Raw genomic sequence first — 27,898 nt, forward strand, 5'->3', positions numbered from 1 at the left:
CAAGAAGAGATCATCGTGTTTGTACAACAGAGCGATTATACACATCACCTTTGTCTCCCACTCATCATCATAACCAGCACAAAAAACCGTCTAACCTCAAAACGACTTTCAGGCCTTCTTCTACCTTCCAATTACCATTGTGAAGACTGTTCCCTTTAATCTGTCGCATTGTTATAAATTCCACTTAACGGTCTTGGTCGGTTTACCATCGATCATTTCCTCAAACATTGGAACTTTTATCAAGCGCTCATACACATAGAAACCTCGTAGGTTAGATAGCTTGTGAGTATCTGTTTTAAAGTGCAATTTTTATTCTTAAGGCTGTCTACGTTCGCTGACGCTAGAGCATATGACAGAAACATGGATTACTTAACGATACTTTCAACTCAATTCTTAATCCTTTTCCCCTCACCCATCGCATTACCTCATACTTCTTTACACTCACATCAATCAGCAACAGATTCACCGATATCATCACCCATTACACCAACCCAGTCCAGTATATCTCTTCAGCCTACACCAACAACATTACCACTCAGCTCTTTAGTTTATAACGAAACAAATTGCGCTTACTACCTAATACATCATGTCACAAATACGACTCAACCTTTCTCATATGTAGATATGGATAAAAATTTAGCTATTGAAATCGAAGTTGTAGTTTGGAAAGAAATTGATAGAGTTAAAATGTTTGTTAGAGCTTTAGGTGAATGGTTTAATCATATTCATCATATCAAGATCTCTGAGAATGACTTAGCACAGTTAGCCGGTAGATTTGGTTTAGGATTAGGTTCGGAAGGTAGTGAAAAAGATGAGTTACACCACCAGAACCAGGAAGACAAGTCGAGAAAGTTGAGACAAATCAATGATTATGGTAATCCTGATAACCACAATGAGTATTCCTCAAGTACTGGAAATGAAGTAATGTTATAGGATCAAAGTTTTTGACTATCTCATATTGTACAGTGACTGAGTTTTTTGTTCACTATCGATGCTCGAATAGCTGAAATACCCGGAGTCAATCTTATGTTTATCGTCATATTTGGAATATCTCGTTTTTGTCATATAGTTACATTTCATTCTTGTCTATATCAATTTTAATTTATGTTGTACATGTAAAGTTTTCTATGAGTGGTGATTGATATTCCATGATTTTGATCGTTGTATAAATTTGTTTATAAAGCTAATACTATGTATCTAAATATATGGAAAATCAGGGTAAAGTCAGATCAATATGCTCGAAAGCAAAGAACGCATATATTTCAGTCAAAGCAGGAAGATAAACATTTTCAGATCATATGTAATAAACTCACCCTGCAATCATACCAATACCACCTAAAGGAGTTACAGGACCTAACCATCTAAATTTATCTCTAGCTAAAACTAAAGCAAATATACTACCTGAAAAAACTGCTGCACCACCCATAATGAAACTTGCACCTAATTTATATTTTCTTGTTGCTCCTAATAAACCAGGATGAAATGAAATAGCTAATAAAGCTAATCCATTATAAATTAAATATGATGATGCTGTATTCCATGAATTAATTTTCGATTCAGGTAAAGGTGGTTTAATTGTTCTCAAACCGTGAGAACCGAATGCTCCAAATGAAATTCCAGTTGCGGCTGTTCCGAAGGTTGTCGTAAGATTAGGTGGTCAGTATAACAATTTGAAGTATTACAAATCAAAAGCAAATGCCCAATCCAACCATTGAGAAGAAGAGCTTTTGCAGGGAGGACCCGATCTGGCTAGGAGATAATCTATATCCAAGTTGTACTTACTGATCAAAGCACCTGATCTAAAGACGAAAGATGGATTCATTCTGAGTGAACTTGGTGGGTTATTCGTTTGCAGTTGGATATATTACTACGCTGAAGCTATACTCTAACTTGTGATCAACAATGTCTATCTTATTAGGGTCTATTTTGTCTGTTTAAATCCTTTTCGAAACTTCAATGTTGAACTTTGGTCTAAGTTATAGCTTTGCGTCATCACCGTACGATCGCAAATAACGAGTGACTGTGATTTTGGCGGTGTTTGCCGACTTGAACGGCGAAAAGCTACACCTGATTCACACGTGTCACAACTAGCTTTAAGAAGCGAAAATAAAGCTCTTCGCCGAGAACCCAAAACATAATCTTAAAGCAGCGTTTCAACCTATTTGCCACCTAATTTATGTTAAATTCATGCATTTATCCATCTTATCTGATATCTCAGCAACGCAAATTCTAATGATAATCAGTTCAGGACGTAGGAGCTCAATTTTAAAAGTAAATCAATATGGCTCTTCCTTCAACGTTACAGGTACATCCCCATTTTCAACCTGAAGAAGCTGCACATGCCGCCGCTGAATTAGTTTCAAGTAAGTAATCAATGTTTTTGAACAAGCCTCAATAGGCCGTTTCGGAAGATGACTCTCAGTCTGCTGGCAATGCACTTTATTCGCTTGAAGTACTTACTCATTATCTTCCAAATCAGGTCTCGATAATTTACCAGGAGAGGTGGTATTCTTGCTTGAGGAAATTAGAGAGAAAGATGTGCGAATCAACCGTGAGTTGTCTTATTCACCTTACGGACTATTGTAAGATATGGTAAGATGATATGATCGACTTGCTGATCTATCAATCCCATATCATGTCAATAGAACTTATACAACGTATAAATACGAGACATATAGGATTAACTAAAACAGCTAAACAATCAAGTAATTTACCTTCATCAATTGCACAATTTAATTTACCTCTAGGTCAAGGTATAAATAATTTACCTATTGAACATTTAAATATAAAAGATCAACAAAATTTAATTAAAATTAAAAATGAATGGATTAAAGTTGAATTATTACAAGATGAAAAAATTAAATTATCAGAAAGAATTGAAAGATTATTAAATAGAGCAAAAGAAAGAGCAAAATTTGAATGGTTAAAAATTGGTGGAAAAGAAATCTTAGATAAAGATATTCCTTCTTTATTATCTTCATCATCATCAATAAATTTAAATATAAATGGTGAAATTAAACCAAATTTATCATCATTACAAGGAATAAATGGATTAAATGAATTAGGTCATAATGATTTAATTTTACCTTCAACTGGTTTAGGTACTGGTTCAGATGGTAGACCACAAAAGAGTAAGTTGCGGTTGGAATTTTTTCAATATCATATCAACTGTGTATGCTAATGAGTTTCTTTAATATTATCCGTTACAACTTTAGAACGAAAACCAAATACAATTTCAATAGCATCACCTTCATCATCAATAGCATCATCTTTAGCGATGCCACCACCTCCAGCACCAATTAGACCTTCAATATCTTCACGTTCAAATACATCTACATCTAATAAATTACAAATCAATTCAAGACATTCAAGTGTAACTGCATTAACTGATCCTGATGCAGATGGTGAAGATATTGATTTAGATTTATTAGATGCAGAAGGAGAAATTGATAATTTAATTGAAAACGGTAATGAAAATGAAAATGAAACAGGTGAAAATGAGAATGAAAATGAAACTGATGATACAATTTATTGTATTTGTCAACAAAGATCTTATGGTGAAATGATTGGTTGTGATAATGAAAGTTGTGAATATGAATGGGTAAGTTAGGAGTTTCCTTAGTTTTCTCTCTTGAAAAGCATCTTTCCTTTACTCAGCTTCACTTTACTTTATGTATCTATCTCTCATATACGTCGTTGTTGATCCGTGTTATTCTGAGAAAATGCTAATGTTCTTGACTTACTCTACAGTTCCACGTAAAATGTGTTGATATCTCAGGTCCATTACCAGATACTTGGTATTGTCCAGATTGTGTTAAGAAATTAGGTATGATAAGTAGTGATGGTAAAATGGCTGGATCAAGTAGAAAAGGTAGAAAGAAATAAACCTCTTTGCGAAAATTGAACGAAGGATTTGTACGATGAGAATTTTTGGTCATTTTGACCAAGTCATATTATTGTTGTATTGCGAAATAAAATGTACACAAAAGGGTATTTTATTGTATGTCATAATGGCCTCTTTAGTTATGAACTGTACTCGTACAAATGTAGTAAAACTCACCTACTGCTTGCCTTTTATAATATCATTTCAGCTTAAAGCCAAGATATCAATAATAGCGCTTCACTGCTGCAAATCGATGTTTTATATTGGCACAAAGGCTCGGCAGGAATATTGAAAGATGTTTATATGATACGTGAAGTACTCGTAATAAATGCATTATATGTATAACTGATTCTACCAAAACAAGTAGGCTTATCTATAAAGGTCAAGATGGTTACTCATGGAAATTCATAGTCTATGTCATATGATACCGATTGTTGTCTATATCTCGATTTGTATCGCAGCGGTACTTGTTGCTATTCTGATCGAAACAAGATCAAATTATTCACATATGATTTTCTAAGCACTAAAACTCTTCAAGAATCTAGTTTAATCACCTTTTGTAAATTTCGGTGTTGAGCTTCTACTACTTTGGATTACATCGTTATTATCGTTAGGGTGATTATTACCAGTCCAAATCCAACCACCTTCTTCAGCGGTTTTAGATAGATCACTTTTATTGTTTCGATCAGGCTTTGATAAAAATCCACTCAGAGGGTTAGATAGAAGTCATTTGTTACTATCACCTGCTCCACTACCTCTTTTACTATCTGATAGATTGTTTCTACTTAAATTCCCACGATTTCGATCTTCTAACGGTAAAGGAGAATTTGAATCTGATCGATTAGCAGATGATGATGATGTTGGATCAGCTTTAGCGAAAAAGAAATCTGTTACTGAACCACTACGTTGAGAGACATAGTGAATTAGCTTTTTGTTCCGTTGATTCGTATACATGGTGTAAGCAAAAGAATCGTCACAACTTACCTGAAAGTTCTAGGTAAACCTGGATTTTTAACTTTTCCATTTTCACTTTCACCATCATAAGCATAATCTTCATCTCCCCCTCCTCCTGACCCACTAGGCCCACTTAGACTACCTCTATGTAAATCTAGAGAATTTCCACCTCTTGGTGTACCATTACCACTTTCTAATCCACTATTATTACCTCCTGTATTATCACCATTTTTATTGTATAAAGAACTACTGACTTTTCTTGCTTTTTTCGATGCATGATGTCTCCTAGCTGTAACTGAATTACTGAATAAGGGTAATAGGTATCTTTCATCTAATTCTGTAAACCATTGCCCATCTCTAAATATCATACCTGGTCTAATTCCACTTAATCCTCCTACTGTGGACTGATGCTGTTGGTCTTCTCCTTGTTGATGTGAATCATAATTTAGATTTGTTGTTGATCCAGATGCAGATGGTAAAACTTCTTCATTATCATCAGAATCTGAGTTAGTTGAGAAGCCAGATCTTGAATTATTTGTACCAAATGTTGATCTACCACCCATTGATACCTGTCTTGATCTACTAGGTAGATGTAAACTGTTTTTACCTCTAAGATAAGGTGATCCTTCGGGTGAATGTAAATCGATTTCTCCGTCATCGTAATCTCCATATCCACCACCGCCACCATTTCCATATATTCCACTGTTACCACTTAGTCCGCGTCCATTTTGTCCTGCATATCGTCTAGATCCAGGTCCCATAGATAGTGCTAAATTACCATTATATGATGTCCATCCTTCTGCATCATCATCTGAAGAAGCATCCTCATCTTCTACCCCAACTCGAATACCTAAAACTTCCAACATTCTAGCTGTAGTTCCACCAAAAACAATGACCGTCAATACCACAACGACTAAGATGGTCGTTCTTAACGCGTCAGCATTGTCACCTGTGATACCGGCTGCCAAAGCTACGCCGACTGCTCCCCTTAGCCCTGCCCAGAACAGCATCATTTGATAAGAATGGGGTAACTCTTCGTACCGTTGACCTCGTGTATGGTAGACCCAGTTGATCAATTCTGACAAGGGGAAAACGGCCGCGTAACGTGAGGCCATAACGGCAATCTGGAAAAGGCAGAATATATCAGTATCATTTACATATGCAGCACTCGAAAAAATTTCAAGGTGGAAGTATGACTTACAGCTGAGACTAGAATGAACAAAGGTTTAAAAACTTGCACATCCTGGGTGAACAAGTTCAGACCGAGATAAATGAAGATGAAATTTTCCGACAATTGCGCCAAGACAGCAAACATGTATTTGGTAGTTCTTTGAGTTCTTTTAGACATTGTATGATATGCGTAATGTTTAAGTGTGATTCCGCAGAATAAGAGGGATACAATACCTGACCGAATAATGAAGTCGTATTAGCGCCATGTTGTATTTTGACGTGGGGTAAACAAGTTTGTACCACTTACCACTCATAGCAATACCGTTAGAGAAGAAATAACTGGTATAAGCTACTAAGGCGACAATACAACTTTCGATATGAGGATAAGATGATAAATGTGAATGTTTTAAACCAAGTGAACATGCTAAACCAAAAGCTACACCTAAAGCCATTGAAACGAGGAAAGAGAATAAGAAGATTCCGACACCATGGAATAGCGATGATAAGTAGATATCTTCACCGTGGAATTGAGATAGTGTCCTGAGTTTTCACAAACAGAATCAATAAAATGCCAAAGGGAGTTAAAGAAATACAAGAGAAAATCTTTTGACTTACTCATACATGACAATACTAACAGCATCATTCAAGATTGATTCACCAAAAATAATTGAATATAATTTAGGATCAACTTTTGCTGTATTAAAAATAGCTAAAATTGTTACGGGATCTGTAGCTGATAAAGTTGAACCGAAAATCAAACACTCTAATAAAGTGAATTTTAATCCTTCCAAACCTAAGAATGACCATATATACACTAAAACACTAAGAAACATATAGAAGTCAGTGGATCTCGTCCACTCTTGTCACAGAGATTTTCATGTGTTCTGCATGGTATGAAATTTTGATAATGGAGCACAGACTTACCCAATTCCAACAGCCGATATAAATGTTCCCAAGAAGGCAAAAGTCAAGATTACACCGAAATTCCTAAAGAAGTTTTCCTTTGGAATAAACAAATTTTCTGTTAGATGTGCTGACCTTTCGTCTGTTGGATTTTCAACCCATGTCTACTCACTTGTTTGAGCTCATATCCTGAATTCAGAATAATTGGCGGTAGTAAAGCATTGAAGAAGAATGTATGTTTGAACGACTATAATAAGGCAACATAAAGCAGTCGAGTCAATCGATCATCCTTTCTGCTGTTGAAAGGATCTTATTGTGTTAGTCTAGTTAACCTCAACTTACTAGCATCTCCCTGATCATATGTCCAGGCGATAACCTAATTATCAATCCCACTACCATACCTGCAAATATAGAAACTACAGTTTCATGTACTGCTCTTATACGTTTTATCTGTAGGTAATATGACGTTATAAGTGCACCTATCAATAGTAAACATAGGATACAGAGACCCCATCTATATTATTATATATCATGAATGTATTAGCTGTACTGCCCATCGCATAATCAACTAATAACGAACAGTAACCGTTGGATGATAACGATTTGATTGTTTATGAAAGAGAAGTGAGCTTGAATGATTTGTACTTACGATGCATAGAATTCCTCATCTGCTGGATTTATCACTTCTACAGGCGGATTCGATATTGGTGTGTTACCGGATGAAGACATCTTTAATGGTAAAAATGTTTAAAATGTGTTTGCCATATATTGATGACTTTTTGGGTAAACCAACTGCCAATGTGAATGAAAGTTTACCGGTACAATTCAATCTAGACGATTCTATCTATTATCGTATACAGCTTGGGAATTGAGAAGATACAAAGCTCTTGCCGGTGATGATGACTTGAATTTCCAACACCGTATTTTCTCAGGAATGTGGTAGTTGAATGTCCTAAAAATATGCCCGATGGTATCAATGAGTATGATGGTGTATTCTTGACTAGACCCAAAGTACCTTCGAGAGTGTCAGTACGTGTATACTACTTTTACACGAATATGACTATAATCTGAAAAAGAATAGCAAGATTTCGCTTTTCAGATGCTGTAAAGATAGCATTCGTAGTATAGAACACGTCAAAGAGATCTCGTTATGAAACCGGACAGCAGCAGGTAATACCAACGGAAACCGCCGCTTTAGCTTCGATCTGACTATATAATCTTATTATTACTATTTACTATTTGTGGCATCATGTTACGGAGATACCAATAGGTCCTCAAAGTTGAGTCTGTATCTTTGAAGCTGGACAGGTTGGCACATGCATGTACCCCCAAAACGTACATGGTCGATGCAAGGGAGCGGCATCCCTAAAAATACATATTGTACAACTGATTGTATATGAAGACACAAGTTACAAATCATTTGAAACCCGGAAAGGTAAAACAGTAAAAAATGGCAGAAATCCCCTTCCTCTTCCTTTTGTATATCTACCACTGGACTCTTTGGGAAACCAGGATGTATCATTCATATATATCATCCGCACTTAAATTGTCAACATGAGACTGACATCAATATTAGTCGCATAGAGCAAGATCCGGGCTTTTTCCAAGGTGTGCGCTCTGACGAAGCTTAATTGTCTGAACGTTGGACACCCCGCAGTTCTTCCAATTCAGCTCTTATACGTTCTAATTCGAAATTCGAACTTGCAGCTCTATCTTCAGCTTCTCGCCATGAAGTTTCAAACCTCATTGATCGATCACGTTCTTCTTGCATTTGTGCTTGTAGATGAGCCAATTGAGCCTGTGATCAGTCAATCCAGCAGATATCAGCAAAATCCCTTCTGTATCAAAGCGATATAGAGTTCAAAGTGAGAGGTGATTTATGAAGATACTCCGACTGACCTCTAGATCTTGTTTCTCGATTTCCCTCTTAGTTGTTTCTTCTTCCCCTATCCTTAGCTTTTCTGTCAATTCTATCAGGTATGTTGCTGCTCTTTTCAGTAAAGTGCTTTTCCCCTGTTTATCTTTACCACCAGGTACAAGTTGAGCGATTTCGTTGATCCCATCATTGATATTGACCCTACGACGACGTTCGACTTCTTTCTGTAATGGTTGGTTTCAGGTTAGCTATCGGTATCCACTATAAGCAAGTTCAATAAAAATAACATTTAGACTGAGGTAAGGGGTAATGCCGAACAGCGCGAGTTATGGGTGAAGCGGTTGGTGAAAGTATTGAGATTATCTGACTTACATGACTATCCTTCTTCAATCTTACATATTCATGAGGTGAAACAGGATTACCGTGAGCATCAGTTACGATTTCATCCAATCTACCTCCTGCTCCTGTGCCGTTATCACCTAAAGAATTATGATGACTTATTCTCTTCCTTTTACCTATCCTACCTCCATACACTAGATTCAAATTCGGCTGCTGCTGCTGCTGCTGTGCTGTGATTTGCGAATTGAGATTATGATCATCTGGATTATGGACACCACTTGCAGAGTTTACCTCAATTGTAATTGGATTACCATTCTCATCTAAAATTATTTGTTGTTCTTGATTGATTTCAGAGTCTTGTCCTTGTCCTTGATCTTGTTCTTGAAATTGTCTAGATAATTCATGTTCTAATCTTGGATCAATTTCATGTTCATGTATATGTTCATCATTGTGATGTCTGATTCCATCATCATCATCATCATCATCCATATCATGATCATCATGATTACTACCATTTAATCTTTTCTTTTGTTGTTGCTGTTTTTCTCTTCTTTCTTCATTTTGTAATAAATCATTAAAAGTTTGTTCTTCACTTATAATTGAATATCCCATTCCACCTCTACCTAAATCTAATAAATTGTGTGCGTCAGAATCAGCTTCATCACCACCAACACCTAATACTTGTTGTGCAAATTCATTCAAGGGATTGGACGATGAACCTCCAACAATGTGATCAATATCTATATGTTCATCATTACCCTTATTGCTAGTGGCGTTATCATCAACAGTACTATCAGCCAAAGAGTTGAGTGTAGGTTGACCTAAAGCAGATTCAAGGTATGCCGTAGACGCCGATTCATGTTCAGGTGAATGTGGTGTACTTGCAGACTCAACTACTGACATTATAAAACGCGTATTGCGGTGGGTGAGAAAGTGTAAAAACCTATGTATATTATATTGATGTTGACGAAGGGAAAGGTTGATGGTGTTATCGTCAGAGTGTAGAGTGTAGAGTGTAGAGTGTAGAGTGTATAAAGGTCAAGAGGTGGACCTGTCAAGTGGAGAAGAGATATGGATATAGATCATGTGATTTGCTTGATATGGTGGGAAATTAAATAAAATCACAACGTCGTGATAGGCAGTAAACTTGTCAACAAAGGGATCATGACTTTAGTGGTATTATATGTTGAGCCATTTAATTGCATTTTATCCCAAAACCCCTACCATCTGCACGTGGCGATCAACGCGTCGCGTATTCCCAAAATGTCCAATGTTGTCCAGTCAGCTAATGTCAAAAATCAAAAGTGTCATGATTAATTGATGAATTGATCTTCCTATCATCAAGTCAAGTACAGTCAGTAATACACTTATACATACATATACATAAAAGTACATTAATACAGGAAATGAGTAACTGTGAGTTCTTCCTTCTTCCTTATATCTCGCTCATGATACAATATCGAAATACTATACTGATAATGGATGTCGATGAATATTTAGACGATAATCAAAATCCCTATTACGGGGGCGGAGGTGGTGGTGGGTTTGTTGCTGGAGGTTCACCATATGGTTCGCAAGATTCGCCAGGAGGTAAAAAGGTTAGCTTTCTTCAAGATACTGTTCTGATGTAAGCTAATAATTTCGAAAACAGGGAAAAGGAGGAAATCAAACAATACGACCTGTAACGATTAAACAAATCTTGGCAGCTGAACAAGTTCATGCAGATGCCGATTTCGTGATTGATGGTGTGGATGTTGCTCAGGTCAGCTCAATATCTTTGATTCTATCAGGTTGATTCCATAGCTGACTTTGCTTTCACAGGTACTTCTGGTAGGATCAGTACATAACTCATCGTCATCCGCTACGAATGTATCATACGAAATTGGGGATGGAACTGGTTACATCGATGTTCGATTATGGTTAGACTCTGCAGATGATGAGGCAGGTAAAGCAAAGGGTATAGAGTAAGTCCTCGTTAGCATCATAACCTCAAATGTCATAAAACAACTTCCTCTCCAGTTGCGTGTGGTGCTGATCTTTCAACTCATTAGACAAGATCACTACGTCGGTATAATGGGTTCATTAAAGATGTTTGGTGGTAAAAGACATATCTCAGCTACTCATATCCGACCAATAACGGATTTCAATGAAATCCATAATCACTTTCTAAAAGCTTTATACGTTAGCTTGAGTTTGCGAGGAGCAAGTACTGGAGGTGTGAGTAGCATCTGTTTTCATTTTCGTTATGCTGTTCTGCCGTATATCCTAGATAAAGTTGAGGAACTGATCATCATCCCTTCATCCTTAGGGTGGTGCCGCTGCTCCTGCTGGATCCTCACATGCTGATTACTCAGCAGGTGTTCAATCACATTCAAATGAATCCGCGTTTTCCGGTTTACCAGCTTTACAAAGGAGAATTATGGAATTTGTTTCTAAAGATGATACAGATGATGGTATGCACGTATCAGCGATATCAAGACAAGTTGGAAGCGGTAATGGGGAAGATGTTATGTAAGCTTTTGTTTTGTTTAGTAGAGGAAATTACAGTTCAACAATCTACGAGTGAAAGCTGACGCTGTCTGCCAATGATAGGGAGGCTGTCGAGCAACTCATGAGTGACGGTCTACTCTTCTCCACTATAGATGACTTGGTGCGTTCGCTCTTTTCACTTTCATACAAAAGATTTGCTGACCAAGCTATGTAGCATGTCAAATCAACCGCATAAAAGTTATACTGAAGATCAAAGGGGTAAATGCGTGCGATAGAAGAAAGTGGAAGCGATAAAGTCCGGGAAAGAAGGCTGTGTAATAACATATATTCATGTGTAACCTAATATTAAGATGAATGACTCATGCATCGAAAAGATACCCAAAAGCTTGTGACAGTTCTTATATCAACGCTTACAGGTTCAGATTGATTATCTCTCAGATTATACAAGTCTGCATCCCAACAGGTAGAAAGAGGTTCGCTGAGACGCCATCGTAGCTTTAAGCTGTAATTCAGGGACAGTTAAAACGCACATACCATCATCATAACCGGCGAGGACATTCGAATTAACTTTAACATTGATTGCATTATTACATGTTCATTCCCTTACCATTCTTAGCTTATACAGTTAGCCCATTTCATATATCCATCGATCAAACACGCATAGTAGGTCTTCAAAATGGATGAAGAAGCATCCTTCTCTGCTTTACTATCATCCTCTACAGCACCTTCCAGACCCTCATGGGATACACCAGTAGGAGGTACGACAGCAGATGACCCATGGGCGAATCCATTCTCAGATACCACTATATCATCCAATCCGTTCGCTACGAGTACTCCATTTTCATCAACAATATTACCACCGTCAACATCTATAACTAATGATCCATCTTTACAGCCATTTGGAGCTATACCTGAATCACCTATAGATGAGATAAATACTTCACCTTATGTAGCTAAATTAGAAGAGGATGTTTCGAATGGTATAGGTAAATTACCTGATCCACCTTCTGTAATAGCTGCAAGAGAACAAGAACAACAACAACAATCACAAAGTCAAAATCAAAACCAAGGTTTATACGCGAGCAGTTCATTTAATACACCTATACCTACACCATTTGATCAATCTCAAGATATAAATCCATTCTCATCATCATCTACCTCAAATGATCCAGCAAATAAACCATTCATACCACCATCATCATCATCCCCTGAACAACCTTTTCAACAAATTAATCAACAAAAACTTAAAGAGTTACCATCTTCTCTAATTGATGAAGATTTAATGGCTGAATCAGATCCAGAACAATCACTTAAAAAAGCTTTTGTTAAATCTACTCCTATACCTAGAACCGCTTCTCCCGCCGCGAATCCAAATGCAAATAAGATAGTGACACCGGAGAAGAAAACGTACGTATTCACCCCTAGTAACCACAAGAAACCGGTGAAAGAGGATACTAAAACCAAGAAAGAAGAGAAGAAAACGGTTAATCAAGATGAGGGCGATGTACATGATAAGAAAGCCAACGTAGCTGAGGGCGAAGAAAACGGCGATAAAAAGAAACAGTCTGTGGTTGAAGAGGACCAAGTGAAAGATGAATCAAAGGTACAAGCAGACTCGGTCAAAGGTGTAGAATCTGAAAAGGACGAAGAGACGGCGAGTGGTCCGTCAAAGCTGGATGCGTCTCCAATCAAAGAAACCCCTTCATCGTCTGTAGTCGAAGATGCTAAAGATACTACACCAACTATTAAATCACCAAAATCACCTACTTCCATACCATTACCACATTCAAATTTAGCTACACCTACTATATCCAGAGTTCCAACACCTTTACCACCTTCAACCATGAATAATAAATTGGATAATACAGAAGCATCGTCAGTCTTGGCTACACCTTCAACTGATAGGGTATCGGTATCACCTTTGGATGCACCTTCAGCTGACGCCGAAGAACAAGATTATGGTTTCAAATCACTTTCAATCGGTGGTTCCGCTTTATCTTCTGCTCCACCTGTTCCAGAGAAAGAATGGGGCTCTAACGCAACTACTGCAGATGTCACTAGCCCACCTAGCTCAAGATTCGGTGGAAAAGGTTGGGGAGTTTTGGATGATGATACAAGTAGTACCCAAGAAGATGGTTTATTCGGTAAAGGTGGACCAAGTCCTAATCACGCAAGAAGCGATCTATGGGGAACCAACGATCCATCTACTGGTTGGGGCGAAACTTCGATGGAAGATGCTTTAGCTTCAGCTGGACCATCAGGTTCAAATGCTAGATCATACGATTCAAACACATCTTCATCACTGGAATCGCCCTCTCGAATTACTACGTCTCTATCTGGATCACAATCGACTATTGATGACAGTAATTCTTCCTCTTTTTCACCTAGTGTATCCAATTCAAACAATAATACACCCACCACATCGCCTAGAAAAAAATTATCTGCGCTACCAATATTTCAAATTACAGTTAGTGATCCAACTAAAGTCGGTGATCCAGTAAGAGGATATACAGTATATACAGTTAAAACAACAACGACATCCCCACATTATCGTAAAGGAAATTTTTCAGTTTTAAGAAGGTTTTCAGATTTTTTATGGTTATTAGATTTATTAAACTTCAATAATCCTGGTATCATTATACCACCGATGCCTGGTAAACATATTATAGGTAGATTTCAAGATCAATTTATTGAAACACGTAGAATGGCTTTACAGAATTTTTTGACCAAAATTACTAATCATCCAATTTTACAATTAGATCAAGATTTAAAATTATTCTTAGAATCTGATTCTTTTGCTTATGATTCAAAAATACGTAAACAAGAAATTATTGCTATTGAAAAATCACAACAACCAACAAATAGTAGTGGTTTATTTTCTAATGGTATTGGTGTTGGTAGTAATAAATTTATAGAATTCGATGATTGGTTTGAAAGTCGAAATAATTTTTTAAATTCATTAGAAAATCAATTAAAAAACCTAAGTAAATCAATTGATTTAACATCAAAATCAAAATTAGAATTATCACAAACAATTTTAATTTTTTCTGAAAGTTTATTAATTTTATCAGAATCTGATTTAGGATTAAATTTAACAAAAAGTTTAAAAGAATTAAATAATATAACCCAAAAAGAAAATGAATTATATGAAAATCAAGCAAAATCTGATGTTATAAATTTATTAAATTTAACTGATGAATATATAAGATTTATTCAATCAGTTAAATTTACTTTTTCATCAAGAATTAAATCTCATCATCAATTAAAATCTGCAGAAAATCATTTAAATAGATTAATTTCACAAAGAGAAAAATTAAGATCAACTGGTCAAATAAACGAAAAAGTTAATCAAATTTTAGCTGAAATAAATGAGGTGAGTATGAACTTGAAAATTGTTCTTTTCCCGTTATCCAGGTGATACCATCTATACGTCTAATCAAAATAGAATATGAGAAGAATTCGAATAGCTGACTCTGCCTCTTTTTTTTCCCCTTGGCCTATGATGTTATTAGGCAGAAAAACAAGTTAGAGAATCAAAATTAAATTTTGAAAATATAACAAAATTGATTAAATCTGAATTTATAAGATTTGAAAAACAACGTATTGAAGAATTTAAATCTACTTTAGAAAGTTATTTGAATGATTTAATCGAAAATCAAAATACTTTGATTGAATTATGGGAAAATTTCCATAAATCTTTAATACCAATTGTAGATAAAAGTAATAAATCAAGTATTGCTTGATTGCAGAACTTACATGACTCATCGATGGTTTTCCTCGACTACTGTTCCGCTCGAAGATAGTTCATATAGAATAGAGTATACTGTAGTGAAGGAGTATTAAATTGGTATATTGGTAATCTTGAGATTGTTTATTGGTTAGTTGTATCACGATAATTACGTCTTTACTTCTCATGTGCATACACACATCTGTTCATATCGAACTTATGCATTCAGATAGATACATTATACGTTAATGTAGGTGAATGAGTTCAAGGGGTGCTTCAACTTCTAGCAGATACAAATCATCACAGTACGGCAGGAAGCTATAATCACCATTCAGCGCGTTGTGAGTACTCAGAAGGATCATACGAGTATCATGGCTCTGTCAAAGGGTAATTTGCAACATAAATACTACTGTGTGCTTGCGTCAAGACGTTGCGAAAGCTGATTATGTCCCTTGACAAGATGTGGATGGTTTCAGCAGAAAGGATGACATATGACAAAGGATATTATGGCGTGATACAAAGCGGACTCGGGAAGGCAGTAAATGTATGTTCGTACGTATATATGTTTACTTTGACTCTGTATAATCGGTAGTATCGTTACTCTTGGCTTTGCATCTTTCACTTTCTTCAAACAATGATCTTCGAGAATACGATAATATACGAATATTATTGGAAATAGGTGTAGCGAACTGAGTGATAACGATCTACCAAAAGATGTCGGAAAACGAAACTAGATACACTTTTCATCCTCAATTCGAACCAAGATTAGACTCAAGGTCAATTTCACAAAATGGGGTTTGTTTATCTAATTTATTGAATACTCCTTCATTGGCAAAATGGCAATTTGGAACCAGTAACTGGCCGAAACGATTGATTGTAAAAGGTAGGATTCACGAAAAAAAGTTCCATACTACAACTGGTGAGGGTATTTACAAAAAGAAATTCTTTCAAGGGTCATATAAAGGTGAACCATTGAATGGGAATTTTAAGAAATATTCAAACGGTTCACCAACTCAATCAAATCAATCAAATCACAAAGGTTTTGAGCAAATCAATGGATTTGATAATGATGATGATGATAACGATCAGGACATTAACACGGTGTATTCATGTCATGTTGATGTAGAAGTAGAAGCAAATTTATCTGGCTTTGATAGCACTGAATTACCAAATGGAGAAGCTAAATTGATATATTACCCTAAAGAATATGAAAATGAAGATAAAGATTCCTTACAAATACGAAAGATATTAGAAACATCTACATTTACAAGAGAAAGAAAACTCTATCCTGTTACTCCGTACTCGAAAGTACTGTCAGAGAATGGTAAAGACGATAACAACAATGATGATACTTTAAAGACATCATGCGAATATACAACTACATCATCGAATGATCCTGTATACTTTACTTATCCAGATGGAACGCTTAAATTGAAAGGCGGTTCTCAATCCGACGTATCTTTCAGCATGGCTTTCAGTGAACACGTATCTAAAGCCAACACTTAAGTTGGAAGGAATGTTCCCTCTATGAGCAATAAATTGCAAGGGTATCCATAGTACTCGTACTGTATGTATAAGTCGCCAGCTATGCATACATACTGTTTGTATAAATCTACAAGTAAATTACACGTCTACGCCATTTGAGCTGAAGCAAGCCAGATTGAATGCCCCTGCACACATGACTGCATTTTCAATTGATTGACATACTAATATACTGTACATACTCACATTCCCTTTCTCATTATATTCTTTCTAAATCTCCTTCTTTCACCACCTATCACCTCAATACCACTTTTATCAAAGAAAGGAATTTCATCTTGATCATCTAATTGTTGATTTGGTGGTATTAACCAATTTATCATACCTGGTGTAGATAATTCGATTGCACCATTTTTGATTATACAATTTGCTTTAACCAACTGATCAATTGGTAATGGCGTCAAAAGGTGTAATTTACCACTTGGCTGTTCCTTTTCTTGTTGAGTTGAATTGGTGGAAATACTGATGTCGGAATCAGGTGAGATAGATTTGATCAAAGCTAATCCCAAGAAATTCATTGATTCTAAAGAAGGTGATGATCTACCTTGTTCATAAACCTTTTCATGATCATCTCCAGCTTCATCTGCAAAATTCGATTCATGTGAATTGGCTTCACACAAAGCTACAATTGAACCATTTAAAGCTAAATGTAAATCTTCTTTTAAAATTCCTTCTGAACCTTCACCAATCATATATATCCTATTTATACCTTCTTCTTCTTGTTTTAATCCATAAGATACTTCCCATGGATTTAGATGTGTAATCGGTTTTGTAAAATCCCATTTTACAACTTCATTTTCGAATTTCGTACAGTGGAAATGTGAAATTAGGGATAAAACTCTAAAATCAGTAGCAGTAAATTTAGCTTGTAATGGTGTTATAGGTATTGAATCTAATATAATTTGTTTTGTTTTTTGTTCATGATTTCCATTTCCTCCAATATCATAATTCTTTGAGGAATATATATCAGGTAAAAGAGAAGTCTGATATGTTGGTGAATTTGTCCATCCATTTCCACTGCTATTTATTGGTAAATCATCTTCATAAGGTGAATTGGAGTTAAATGAATAGATATGTGTAGGTTCAGATAAACTCTCAATTGATCTTAATAAATCTTCACCTAGACCTTTTACCCAACCTTGTGTATTTATGACTAAAGGCACTATATCGTTGATTTTGGTAGAATGCAATAATGTTGAAGAAGATGAATGTTGAATTTCAAACTTATATACTTCCAACAAATGTCTTAACGATTCTACATATTCATCAGGACAAGTTAAAGGTGTATATGTCCCTAAATAATGTGCTCTATAAGGTATCAGCAGGTGCGTGAAAGCTGGACCTGGAAGATATAAATTTCGCTCGATATTAGCATTTCTGGGTTGGATAATTCTGGCACGAACATGATGACTTACCCAATACTTGTTTATCCAGAACCCATAAACCGATCACACCACCAGGACAAAATTCACTTTGACCTAAATCACATTCTAGCCATGCAACTCTTTCATAACTTTCTAACAAGTTATTCAGGATTGATCTAGCAAATGTAGATTTACCAGAACGTTTGGGACCTTTAACTAAACCTATAAAAGGTTTCTGAATGTCTTCATATTCTTCATTCTGGGATTCAGAGTGTGAAGGTAGAGTCGAGAGTGCTTTAGACCATGTTGTAGGAGTCATGTGTGGATATATAGGTGTAGAGAATGAACCAATCACCTGTTCATTGTCAGAGAAGATTAGCAGACGGAAAATCAGCATAGAAATGAAAGTCAGCTTACTGGATGAATACCTCTTAGTCCCCAACTTCCGATCTCCTCTAACCATATATTAGCAAATCCAGGTACAGCCCCATATCTCAATCCATGTATACCACATAGATTTTCTCTGATCAGGATGAGAGTTCCAGATTTTCTAAAACCTTTAGGTAACTTGAGTTTACTCAACCATGGTACACTCTCGTTTTCCGTAGTCGAGGATGCTGTGGATATGACTGGTATAGGGTGAGAAGTAGGTGCAAAGACAGGATAAGAGACATCTCCAGGAGAGAGGGTACAAGATAATGTTGATATTTTGTTGAGTATGGGAGTTAATACATATGTTCCGGTTATTATAATAGTCTACAATGGAGCAAAATGAGCTATCAATCTTTAGTATAATGAAAGACTTAGCTTACCTCCTCCTCATTCAAGCTGATTAATATCCCATCTCCCGAGTAATCATCTTTTAATCCAGCTTTCGTCAACTCGACACTTGATAATCTGTGTATGTTCACGTTGTCTACGGGTGTTAATTTAGAAGTATTGTTTGGACCTTCCTGTATAATTGGTCTATCGGCCACTTGAAAGTCAGTAATACGATGAGTACAAGGGTTAATCAATCAACTGACCTTATTCTGGTTCTTGAAGGTCCAGGAGTAGATTCAGCTGAAGTATTAGGTATATTCCACTGAGCTCTACCTTCATCTACAGCATTTATAGCTTCTTGATCCTCTTCATCTCCATCTTCAGCTAAATCAGCATCACTATCTCCAACTGAAGAATCCGATACTGATTCTGATCCCAAATCCAAATCTGATGCATCTTCGTCATTGTTTATTGCAGGGGCGGAAGGTGAAAATTGTAGCTCTCTTTTTCTACCTGATGTACGTGTTTGCACTGTTGTTGTCTTTTTAGGTGTCTTTACCTGGGATAGATATCTACCTTGAACTGGAAGAGGAGACGATTTTCCTAGTTTCCTTTTCTTGTTCGACACAGGTGGTGGAGGAGGTGATGAAGACGGCGTTGAAATTGAAGCTGAAGACGAAGCAGCTTCCTCCTCCTCTTCTTTTTCATCCATATCTATTTCTTCATTCTCCAGACTAGGTGATCGACCTTTTATAGGTGTAGCTACAGCTGAACTGGATGGTGTAGCATTTTGTGAAGCTGCCAAAGCTGCTGCTCTCCTTGCTGCTATAGCTGACATGTTGAGTATGAGGAGAAGGTTCGTTTTTAGAGAGCTTTACTGAACAGACATACTTTGTATATATTAATATAGCTGCAAACGGTTATACATTATTATCTTTTTGGAATCAACAAATCTATAAAATCTTGAATTTTGAGACTTTCGGTTCATTCGTGGGGCACCGTATATCCAGCAGATAACGGGATCAAATTCACGTGGATCATTACGTGCTTGAGTCGACCGTTCACCAAAAATAAAGTAGAGTGCTTAAATGTAAGAAGATATTGGAGACTTTGATATTTCAGCAGGTTGATTGATAACAGATAACATACGAATCATAGCATATACATAGAACCATTGCATCTCATTCGTTACTGATATATCTGGAATATCTTAGAGAAATTCGCACGAAATGAGTGGACAGAAACTCCGTCAGGATGACGGTTTATTGATGTATATACATGATCCTTCAAAAGGGCCTGTGTGAGTTGTTCTAGACAATTTATATAGCGATAGTGTTGCTTATCATGACACTCCTGGCTGATATGTTATATATAGGTTACCAAAAGATGGACAAGAGAATGTTCTTATTACTTCAGCTTTACCATGTGAGGATCATCTAGCTTAAATACTGTAGTAAATAAGCATAGAATATATTCTAACTGGGGTAATTTGGGGGTAATTTCTGTAGATGTCAACAACGTACCTCATTTAGGTAACATCATTGGGTAAGCATCTTCTATCATCTGCTCAACCTGTCGAACTTATAGCTAATGATTTAGTCTATAGTTCTACTCTTTCTGCAGATGTTTTCGCTCGTTATAGTAGAACAAAGAATTTACCAACTATCTATGTAAGCCAAAGGACTTTGGATTTTACAGTAGAAAGGAGGATAATGAAACTGACTGCCAAAGTAGATTTGTGGAACGGATGAATATGGAACTGCTACTGAGACCAAAGTAGGTCAACATTCAAACTTATGCTTAGTGTGATCTAATTGCTAATAATTAAGATAGGCTTTGGAAGAAGGCATTACTCCCTTAGAACTCTGTACAAAATTCCATTTACTGCATACTGAAATCTACGAGTAAGTCGACTATCCTAATTCATTCCAGTGTCTGTACACTATAGCCGATATCGATATGTCATTCCAGATGGTTCCAACTTTCTTTCGATAAATGGGGAAGAACTTCAACTCCTGAACACACCAAGTGAGCTCACTTTGATTTGTCATAACGGTCGTTCAGCACAGCTGACTATATTGATGCCATAGGTTAACTCAAGAAGTATATTTGGATCTTCATAAAAATGGCTTATTACAATTGGAAACAGCAGAACAAACATATTGTGAAGATGATGAACTTTTCTTAGCAGATCGTTTTGTAGAAGGAGAATGTCCTCAATGTCATTATGATGTAGGTACTGTTTTTTTATTATCCTCCTTTATACACAAAAAACGATTCAAAAGCTGATGGTAAGATGGTAGGATGCAAGAGGAGATCAATGTGATAAATGTGGATTAACATATTCATCACCTACAGAATTATTAAAACCAAGATGTAAAAGAAACAAAAATCATAAAATTTCTGTTAAACCTTCAACACATGCATGTGTAAGATTAGATTTATTACAACCAAAATTAGAAGAATGGATGCAAAAACAAAGAGTTAAAGCACATTGGGGAAGTAATGCTGTTATAACTGATAAAGGTGAAATTGTTGAACCTAGAATGTTAGGTGAAGGATTAAGACCTAGTGCAATTACAAGAGATTTGAAATGGGGTGTACAAGTTCCTAAAACAGGTAACGAAGAAGAAGATAAAGCTTTGGAAGGAAAGGTCATTTGTGAGTTCTTCTAAAATCTGTGATCTTTTATACTATAGAACCAAGCTAATTTGTCGATAAACCAATCCAGACGTCTGGGTATGTCATATAAGATATCATTTTGCGTAAAAACGTATCGGTCTAAACGGAATTTTGCTAGTTCGACGCTCCAATCGGTTACCCTTCTATCACAGCATCTTACACTGATCAATGGGAGAAATGGTGGAAAAATCCCGATAACGTTCAACTATACCAATTTATGGGTAAAGACAGTAAGTTTCCTTCTTCGGAACAAACCCTCTTCGAAGCTTCTGCGTTAGCTTACTGTGTATATCTATCCTTCAGATGTCTATTTCCACACCGTCCTTTTCCCTTCAACTCTGATAGGTACTGGTCAACCATGGACCAAATTACATAACATATCTAGTACACGTAAGTTGGTACTGCTAAAACAATGTACTGCAGTAGGGTTGACATTGGGACAATAGAATACTTGAACTATGAAGACACAAAATTCAGTAAAAGTAGAAACATCGGGTAAGCTAGCCCAATTATTCACAATGGGAAACCCAACTAATCAGCCCACAGTGTATTCGGTAACAATGCTCGAGAGACCGGTCAACCTCCTGAAGTCTGGCGATATTATCTCTTATCTCAGCGACCGGAAACCAGTGATTCTTCTTTCCTCTGGTCCAGTTTCATCGCTGCAAATAACAATGAATTACTGGCCAACTTGGGTAACTTTGTGAACCGAGTAAGTGATATAAGTGACTGGTGTATTCCTCTACTGAATTCATCTCGCAGGTGGTCAAATTCGTCAACGCGAAATACGAGTCTGTCGTACCTGGACCTGAAGGTTTCGAAGGAGGAGAGATTGTACCTGAATCGAGCCCTTCGACTCCTGCTGCTCAGCTTGATGCCGATTTCATCAATCATACCAACACTAGATTAAGTGAATTCCGAGCAAGTATGGATGATACCAGATTACGAAACGGTCTTGCTACTGCTATGTCCTTATCAGCTCGTGGTAACCAATATCTTCAAGATAATACATTGGATAACTCGTTATTAGCAAACCAACCTGAACGATGTGCTCAAGTATTACTTAACGCTATCAACTTGATTTACCTCTTATCAGTAACGTTCCATCCATTCATGCCATCAACTTCAGAAGGTATTCTAAGACAACTAAACGCGCCTGCTCGATCATTACCTACAAAATTCTCAATTGACATTTTACCTGGACATAAATTAGGTAAAGCTGAATATTTATTCAAAAAGATTGAGAATTTGAATGGTTCTCAAGAAAAAGCATGGCAAAAACAATTTGGTGGAGATTCAGTTGTAGCTGATAAAGTTGAACCTTCTGGACCTGGTGGACATCCTGAAGGTGGAAAAGTACCTAAAGTGAAAGATATCAAAGTTGATGCAAGTAAGAAAGCTGCACATTTAGCAAAACAAGCTGAAGTTGTCAAGGCGAAGAAAGCAGCAGCGAAAGAAGCTGAAAAGAATAAAACTCCAGAAGAAAAAGATTTAGAAAGTAAGATTGAACATCAAGGTAAATTAGTTGCATCAATTAAAAAAGGTTTACAACAAGGTAATCCAGAAGAAGAATTACAAAAAGCAAAAGAATTTAAAAATCAATTAGCTGAATTAAGAAAGAAATTGAAAGAAGCTTCTTTAGCTAATTGAGTTAGCGGTCAAGGGAAAATGGCGGTTTGTTGATGTAGTATGAGTATTTGATGGATTTAACAGGCAAATGCAATCGCATGGAACAGAATAGGTATAGCAAGACGTGATCATTTTGCTCGATATGTTGAGATAAATTTAGTAAGAAATAGGTTTAGAGATATATAGTAAATAGATCAAATATGTATATACATCTAGAAGCTGGTCCAATGACTCCTTTGTCCCTGTTTCAAAAGGCATCTCCATTAAACAACCTAGAAGTATTTATACAATCCTCTGTGAGATCTTCCCCTCACGGAAAAGGAGTATGATCCAGTGGGATACATCAGCTTCGGTCTGATGTCGGCTTTGCTTGCTTTAGCGGTATTCCTTCTACGATACATTGCACGTAATATATAAGTTGAGAATATTAAGCAATCTAGCGAGTTCAAGTTTCCGACGGGACTAGGACCGAACGCGTCGCAAAACAATTTCAACAAATCTATCGAAACAAGCAAGCTGAGAACATCATTTTTAACGAAACTTGACATCTTTTTATTTCCTTCCTTCTATACTATCTTCTGACAACACTAAAAGCCTGATCTTGCCTCTGGCCCTGAACACTGAGCCTCAAAGAGGCTAGAAGGCAAGATGACACCTGTAAAGACAATTCGTCATATCCTTATGGAGGTGAGTCATTTTTGACTTTTACAGTTTTGGCAGATTATCATCTGTTATCTTCCTCATCAGAAAAAATTAGAGTCAAAGCCGCCTAGAAATCAATCTATTAAGCTTCAAAGATAACCCCAATGGAAACAATGAAGATGTTACTGATCATAGATAAATTGTTGTTGTTTGTAGTTACGAAAAATATGTCAACATCCTTATTTATCACAACCTGAATTAGAGTTATATGATATACCTGAAGAAGAACAACATAAGCAATTGATAGAAGCAAGTGGGAAATTAAGATTTCTTAAGTTGTTACTTCCTAAGTTGAAAGAAAGAGGACATAGAGTATTATTATTTAGCCAGGTAAGCTTTTGTTTTACCTTTCCTCCGAAAGCAGATAACATAGCTAACCAATTTGCTGCAATTTAGTTTAAGATAGCTTTAGATAGAAGTAAGTCAGCTTACCAATTGTCTCCAGATTCTGAGAGAAGAGAAGCTGACTATCCAGCGATTTGCTATAATAGTTGAAGATTTCCTTTACGGAGAGAATGTTAAATTCCTACGATTAGATGGTGATGTTCAACAAGCTCAAAGACAGAAATCTATGGATTTATTCAATGCACCAAATTCAGATTATGATGTTTTCCTCTTAACTACTAGAGCTGGTGGTGTGGGTATCAATTTAGCAAGTGCTGATACTGGTATGTTTCTTCACGTCTCCTTTGCTGCCCCTGGAGCTGCTCTGTAACGTTCAGATCAAGTGAATCATCATGCTGACGAGAGAACACGATAGTCATACTGTATGACCCGGATTTTAACCCTCATCAAGATTTGCAGGTCAGTTTACCAATAAAGGCATCGAAGACATGACATAGCTAACGCTTCTTGATCATTGATCAGGCAATTGCAAGAAGTCATAGATATGGTCAGAAACATAAAGTACTGGTCTTCAAGTTGATGGTAAAGGGGTCTGTCGAAGGTAAGTCAGCTATCATTTTAATAGTCGTCAGCTGACGTGGAGTCCATCTCAGAGAACATCATTAATAAGGGCAAAAAGAAGATGGTGCTTGATCACTTGGTCGTACAGCAGATGGGTAAAGAATCTGAAGAAGGCGATGTAGACGATCTTCTTTTACGCGGCGCAGAAGCTGTTTACTCCAACGATGGAGTGATCAACGCTGCTGATATCGTTTACAACTCCAAGAATGTAGATGAACTTATTGATAAGGTAGAAGCTGATGCAGCAGAAGAGGCTAGAAGGTTGGATGAGAGGAACAAGGCGATTGAGGAAGGAACGTTAGATCCAAATCAGAATAAAACTAATCAGCAATTTGGATTTGCTAAAATATGGGAAGCAGATCAAAATCAATTGCTTAATATAGCTGAGGAAGAGAATGAGGTTGATGATGAAGATAGAAGAGCAGTTAATTGGGAATCTATCATTGATCAGATGGAAAAAGAAAAACAAGAAAAATTACAAAAGATGATGAATACTACAACGAAACATAAACGTAAAGCTGCCACAATTGCGAACGCCTCTACAACAGCTAATGATAATACGATAGAACAATGGTATTTTTCTGGATCAGATGAGAATGATGTGAATGATTCTCCTGACAAGAAGAAGAAAAAGAAATATAAAGGTAAACGTAAATCGATTTTGAAAAATTCAGATTCATCGGAATCTGAATATAATGATACACTTCAACCTGAACATAATGATCATACGGATGAAGACGAACATGAAAACGAAACAAGCGATGTAAATATTCCAGAAGAGCTGAGAAATTTAGGTGTAGGTATACCTGGAATACCTCAACCTAAACGACCGAAAAATAACATTAGAGTATCAGATCCTCAGTTGCAACATCAACCTCCACCACTCGCACCTTATATTAACATACTGTCAATACCTGGTCCAAGCAATCATCCTTTATCTCTAGCCTTTTCATCAACACCGCAAAACAACCTCAATAACCCAATATCGCAAGGCCCTTTAATACCGGTTGCTGGACCTTCTACGATCGCAGCTGGGCCATCGCAGATACCGAATGACTACACAAGGTCAAACGTTGATCATCAACGCAGCACCAATCCAAACTCGACCTCGAGTCTAGATACGTTTACAAATGGTGTTCCTCAGTCTCAATCGTTATCAGTATTCCCAACTTCGAATAATAAACAACATCGTCAACAACAGCAACAGCAACATCACCGTCAACGTAATGGCAGGGAAATGCCTGAAGAAGCAGTCTTAGCTAAATCTAGAGATATATTGAAATTATTATACTATATATTGGAACAATTCGAAAATGAAAAGAATAGACGTAGATGGTCATTCATCATTTTACCTGAATTACCTTACGAACAAAGGTTGGATAGATATAAGATACTAGCTGAAGAAGTTGATCAGAATCTAAAAAGACTAGGACAACCTAAATATTTTTCCTTACCTGAAACTATCAATACACTCATACCTTTTTTCAAATCAAATGCTGAGTTCTTCATACCAAATGATGATAATGATGATCTAAAACCACCTCCTATACCATCAACGGTCTCTGTTCCTCTATCCCAATCTAAACCTAATACTATTTCCAACCCCTCTATACCTGCACCTAGAATACGTAGGAGGAGTCAAAGTCCTCAAAAGAAGAGTAGCGAAAAGTCAAGCACCATCAACACCCTTCAAGATGATATCAACAGAAATGTTGGTGATCTAAATCGACAACAACAGCAGACCAATGGACACGATCCATCCACATCTTCGTTTAGGTCAATACAACCTACCAAATCATCAGAGGACCTATTTGATAGCTTAATGAATGATCAACCACCAACATGCCCGTTTTGCTCATCAACAGGACATGAGTTGAAAAATTGCAACAACTTGACAAGCACAGAAGATATCAATACGATCAAAAAAGCTATTTTAGCAAGTGATGAACCTGAATCTGAAAAGGTGAGTTCATACCCTCCCTCTCTGTCCCTAACTTTGCATCCGCCACATGAGCTTTTTAGCAACCGCATTGTAATCCTCAACGCGATGGACAACTTGAACTGACTTTCCATGTCCAGATTTTCGCATTGAAAAACATCGAGAAAACTCAATCCTGGTTGATTAAAGCTGGAAAAATACCTGATATACCTTCTTCGTCCAATTCCCATTCTCCAGTCATTACATTGAATAATGGTATAACCCCTACCAATTCAATAAACCTAAGCCAAAGTACGAACGGGAATTCAAGTACTCCTAGAAGAAATGGGTCTGGTCATTTACGGCCAACACCAAATGCAGGTGGATCTATCTCAAATAGCAAAAACATCGATGAAGAGAGAGAAATTATCGAGATCGTCGACTCTGCACCTCCTTCTCCTCGTCTTGCACCAGCTTCTACATCGAGAGTGCCAACTCATACTGAACCGCGTATTCAATCCCCTAGACTTCTACATCCTCAGCCTCTTCATCCTAGAGATCATCTTCAAACTCGATCCGCACCCGATCTAATTTCTACAGCGGAACCTCAGCCAAAGTCAATCTGTGCATTTTGCGAAAATCCTTCATGCATTTTACCGATACGTAATTGTGTTGAACAGAAAGGAGGAAGGAAAGCACTGAAATTGAAAATTAGACAATGTGAAGAACGGATCCAAGCTGGTAATAGTAGTTCTGCAACGAGAAATATTCAATTCGCCTTGTATGAGGTTTACAAGAATGTAAGTTCACCTAATGCATCAAAATTTTTGTGTTTTACCTATAATTCTTCGATAAATGTCTCATGGTGCGCATTATCCAATAAACTGGCCCAAGTAAGCTGACGACCTGTCGAAACAATCAACTATGCAGTGGCCGAGGGAAAAACGCTAGAAATGGTTCCGATTACCTTTGTTAGGATCACCAGATTCAAGAT

The 27,898-nt window shown here is 36.8% G+C and overlaps 11 protein-coding genes across 11 annotated transcripts; 7 read left to right on the forward strand and 4 right to left on the reverse strand.

Annotated features, from left to right (window-relative positions):
• Positions 1-360: 360 nt before the first annotated feature.
• L201_003450 (uncharacterized protein) lies at positions 361-933 on the forward strand (the record flags this gene model as incomplete). The annotated part of the gene is made up of 1 exon (XM_066219205.1): positions 361-933. One exon carries the CDS (start codon positions 361-363, stop codon positions 931-933), a length of 573 nt encoding a protein of 190 aa, XP_066075302.1.
• Positions 934-1,309: 376 nt separating this feature from the next.
• L201_003451 (uncharacterized protein) lies at positions 1,310-1,822 on the reverse strand (the record flags this gene model as incomplete). The annotated part of the gene is made up of 2 exons (XM_066219206.1): positions 1,310-1,626; positions 1,783-1,822. 2 exons carry the CDS (start codon positions 1,820-1,822, stop codon positions 1,310-1,312), a joined length of 357 nt encoding a protein of 118 aa, XP_066075303.1.
• Positions 1,823-2,281: 459 nt separating this feature from the next.
• L201_003452 (uncharacterized protein) lies at positions 2,282-3,885 on the forward strand (the record flags this gene model as incomplete). The annotated part of the gene is made up of 5 exons (XM_066219207.1): positions 2,282-2,363; positions 2,480-2,551; positions 2,646-3,131; positions 3,216-3,601; positions 3,751-3,885. 5 exons carry the CDS (start codon positions 2,282-2,284, stop codon positions 3,883-3,885), a joined length of 1,161 nt encoding a protein of 386 aa, XP_066075304.1.
• Positions 3,886-4,429: 544 nt separating this feature from the next.
• Positions 4,430-7,639, reverse strand: L201_003453 (sodium/hydrogen exchanger 3; the record flags this gene model as incomplete). Its single annotated transcript, XM_066219208.1, has 10 exons — positions 4,430-4,530; positions 4,627-4,784; positions 4,868-5,961; positions 6,039-6,241; positions 6,315-6,547; positions 6,623-6,829; positions 6,932-7,008; positions 7,083-7,157; positions 7,253-7,424; positions 7,560-7,639. The coding sequence occupies 10 exons, from the start codon at positions 7,637-7,639 to the stop codon at positions 4,430-4,432; spliced, it is 2,400 nt and encodes a 799-aa protein (XP_066075305.1).
• An 898-nt stretch (positions 7,640-8,537) lies between these two features.
• On the reverse strand, positions 8,538-10,028 carry L201_003454 (uncharacterized protein; the record flags this gene model as incomplete). The annotated part of the gene is made up of 3 exons (XM_066219209.1): positions 8,538-8,708; positions 8,810-9,010; positions 9,159-10,028. 3 exons carry the CDS (start codon positions 10,026-10,028, stop codon positions 8,538-8,540), a joined length of 1,242 nt encoding a protein of 413 aa, XP_066075306.1.
• A 575-nt stretch (positions 10,029-10,603) lies between these two features.
• L201_003455 (uncharacterized protein) lies at positions 10,604-11,850 on the forward strand (the record flags this gene model as incomplete). The annotated part of the gene is made up of 7 exons (XM_066219210.1): positions 10,604-10,723; positions 10,777-10,887; positions 10,947-11,089; positions 11,177-11,342; positions 11,434-11,636; positions 11,718-11,775; positions 11,830-11,850. The coding sequence occupies 7 exons, from the start codon at positions 10,604-10,606 to the stop codon at positions 11,848-11,850; spliced, it is 822 nt and encodes a 273-aa protein (XP_066075307.1).
• A 441-nt stretch (positions 11,851-12,291) lies between these two features.
• L201_003456 (uncharacterized protein) lies at positions 12,292-15,358 on the forward strand (the record flags this gene model as incomplete). The annotated part of the gene is made up of 2 exons (XM_066219211.1): positions 12,292-14,988; positions 15,128-15,358. 2 exons carry the CDS (start codon positions 12,292-12,294, stop codon positions 15,356-15,358), a joined length of 2,928 nt encoding a protein of 975 aa, XP_066075308.1.
• A 698-nt stretch (positions 15,359-16,056) lies between these two features.
• On the forward strand, positions 16,057-16,848 carry L201_003457 (uncharacterized protein; the record flags this gene model as incomplete). The annotated part of the gene is made up of 1 exon (XM_066219212.1): positions 16,057-16,848. One exon carries the CDS (start codon positions 16,057-16,059, stop codon positions 16,846-16,848), a length of 792 nt encoding a protein of 263 aa, XP_066075309.1.
• A 218-nt stretch (positions 16,849-17,066) lies between these two features.
• On the reverse strand, positions 17,067-19,845 carry L201_003458 (uncharacterized protein; the record flags this gene model as incomplete). The annotated part of the gene is made up of 5 exons (XM_066219213.1): positions 17,067-18,223; positions 18,297-18,600; positions 18,663-19,001; positions 19,058-19,211; positions 19,271-19,845. The coding sequence occupies 5 exons, from the start codon at positions 19,843-19,845 to the stop codon at positions 17,067-17,069; spliced, it is 2,529 nt and encodes an 842-aa protein (XP_066075310.1).
• Positions 19,846-20,236: 391 nt separating this feature from the next.
• Positions 20,237-23,339, forward strand: L201_003459 (methionine-tRNA ligase; the record flags this gene model as incomplete). Its single annotated transcript, XM_066219214.1, has 15 exons — positions 20,237-20,307; positions 20,383-20,432; positions 20,516-20,552; positions 20,614-20,677; positions 20,742-20,783; positions 20,841-20,911; positions 20,979-21,035; positions 21,098-21,239; positions 21,311-21,668; positions 21,739-21,746; positions 21,808-21,919; positions 21,993-22,079; positions 22,136-22,184; positions 22,236-22,401; positions 22,452-23,339. The coding sequence occupies 15 exons, from the start codon at positions 20,237-20,239 to the stop codon at positions 23,337-23,339; spliced, it is 2,202 nt and encodes a 733-aa protein (XP_066075311.1).
• Positions 23,340-23,966: 627 nt separating this feature from the next.
• L201_003460 (uncharacterized protein) lies at positions 23,967-27,855 on the forward strand (the record flags this gene model as incomplete). The annotated part of the gene is made up of 9 exons (XM_066219215.1): positions 23,967-24,005; positions 24,177-24,350; positions 24,417-24,438; positions 24,512-24,688; positions 24,781-24,824; positions 24,888-24,966; positions 25,019-26,949; positions 27,066-27,704; positions 27,835-27,855. The coding sequence occupies 9 exons, from the start codon at positions 23,967-23,969 to the stop codon at positions 27,853-27,855; spliced, it is 3,126 nt and encodes a 1,041-aa protein (XP_066075312.1).
• Positions 27,856-27,898: the final 43 nt, after the last annotated feature.

This window comes from Kwoniella dendrophila, chromosome 4 (genome assembly GCF_036810415.1).
Source record: "Kwoniella dendrophila CBS 6074 chromosome 4, complete sequence".
Classification (NCBI taxonomy): domain Eukaryota; kingdom Fungi; phylum Basidiomycota; class Tremellomycetes; order Tremellales; family Cryptococcaceae; genus Kwoniella; species Kwoniella dendrophila.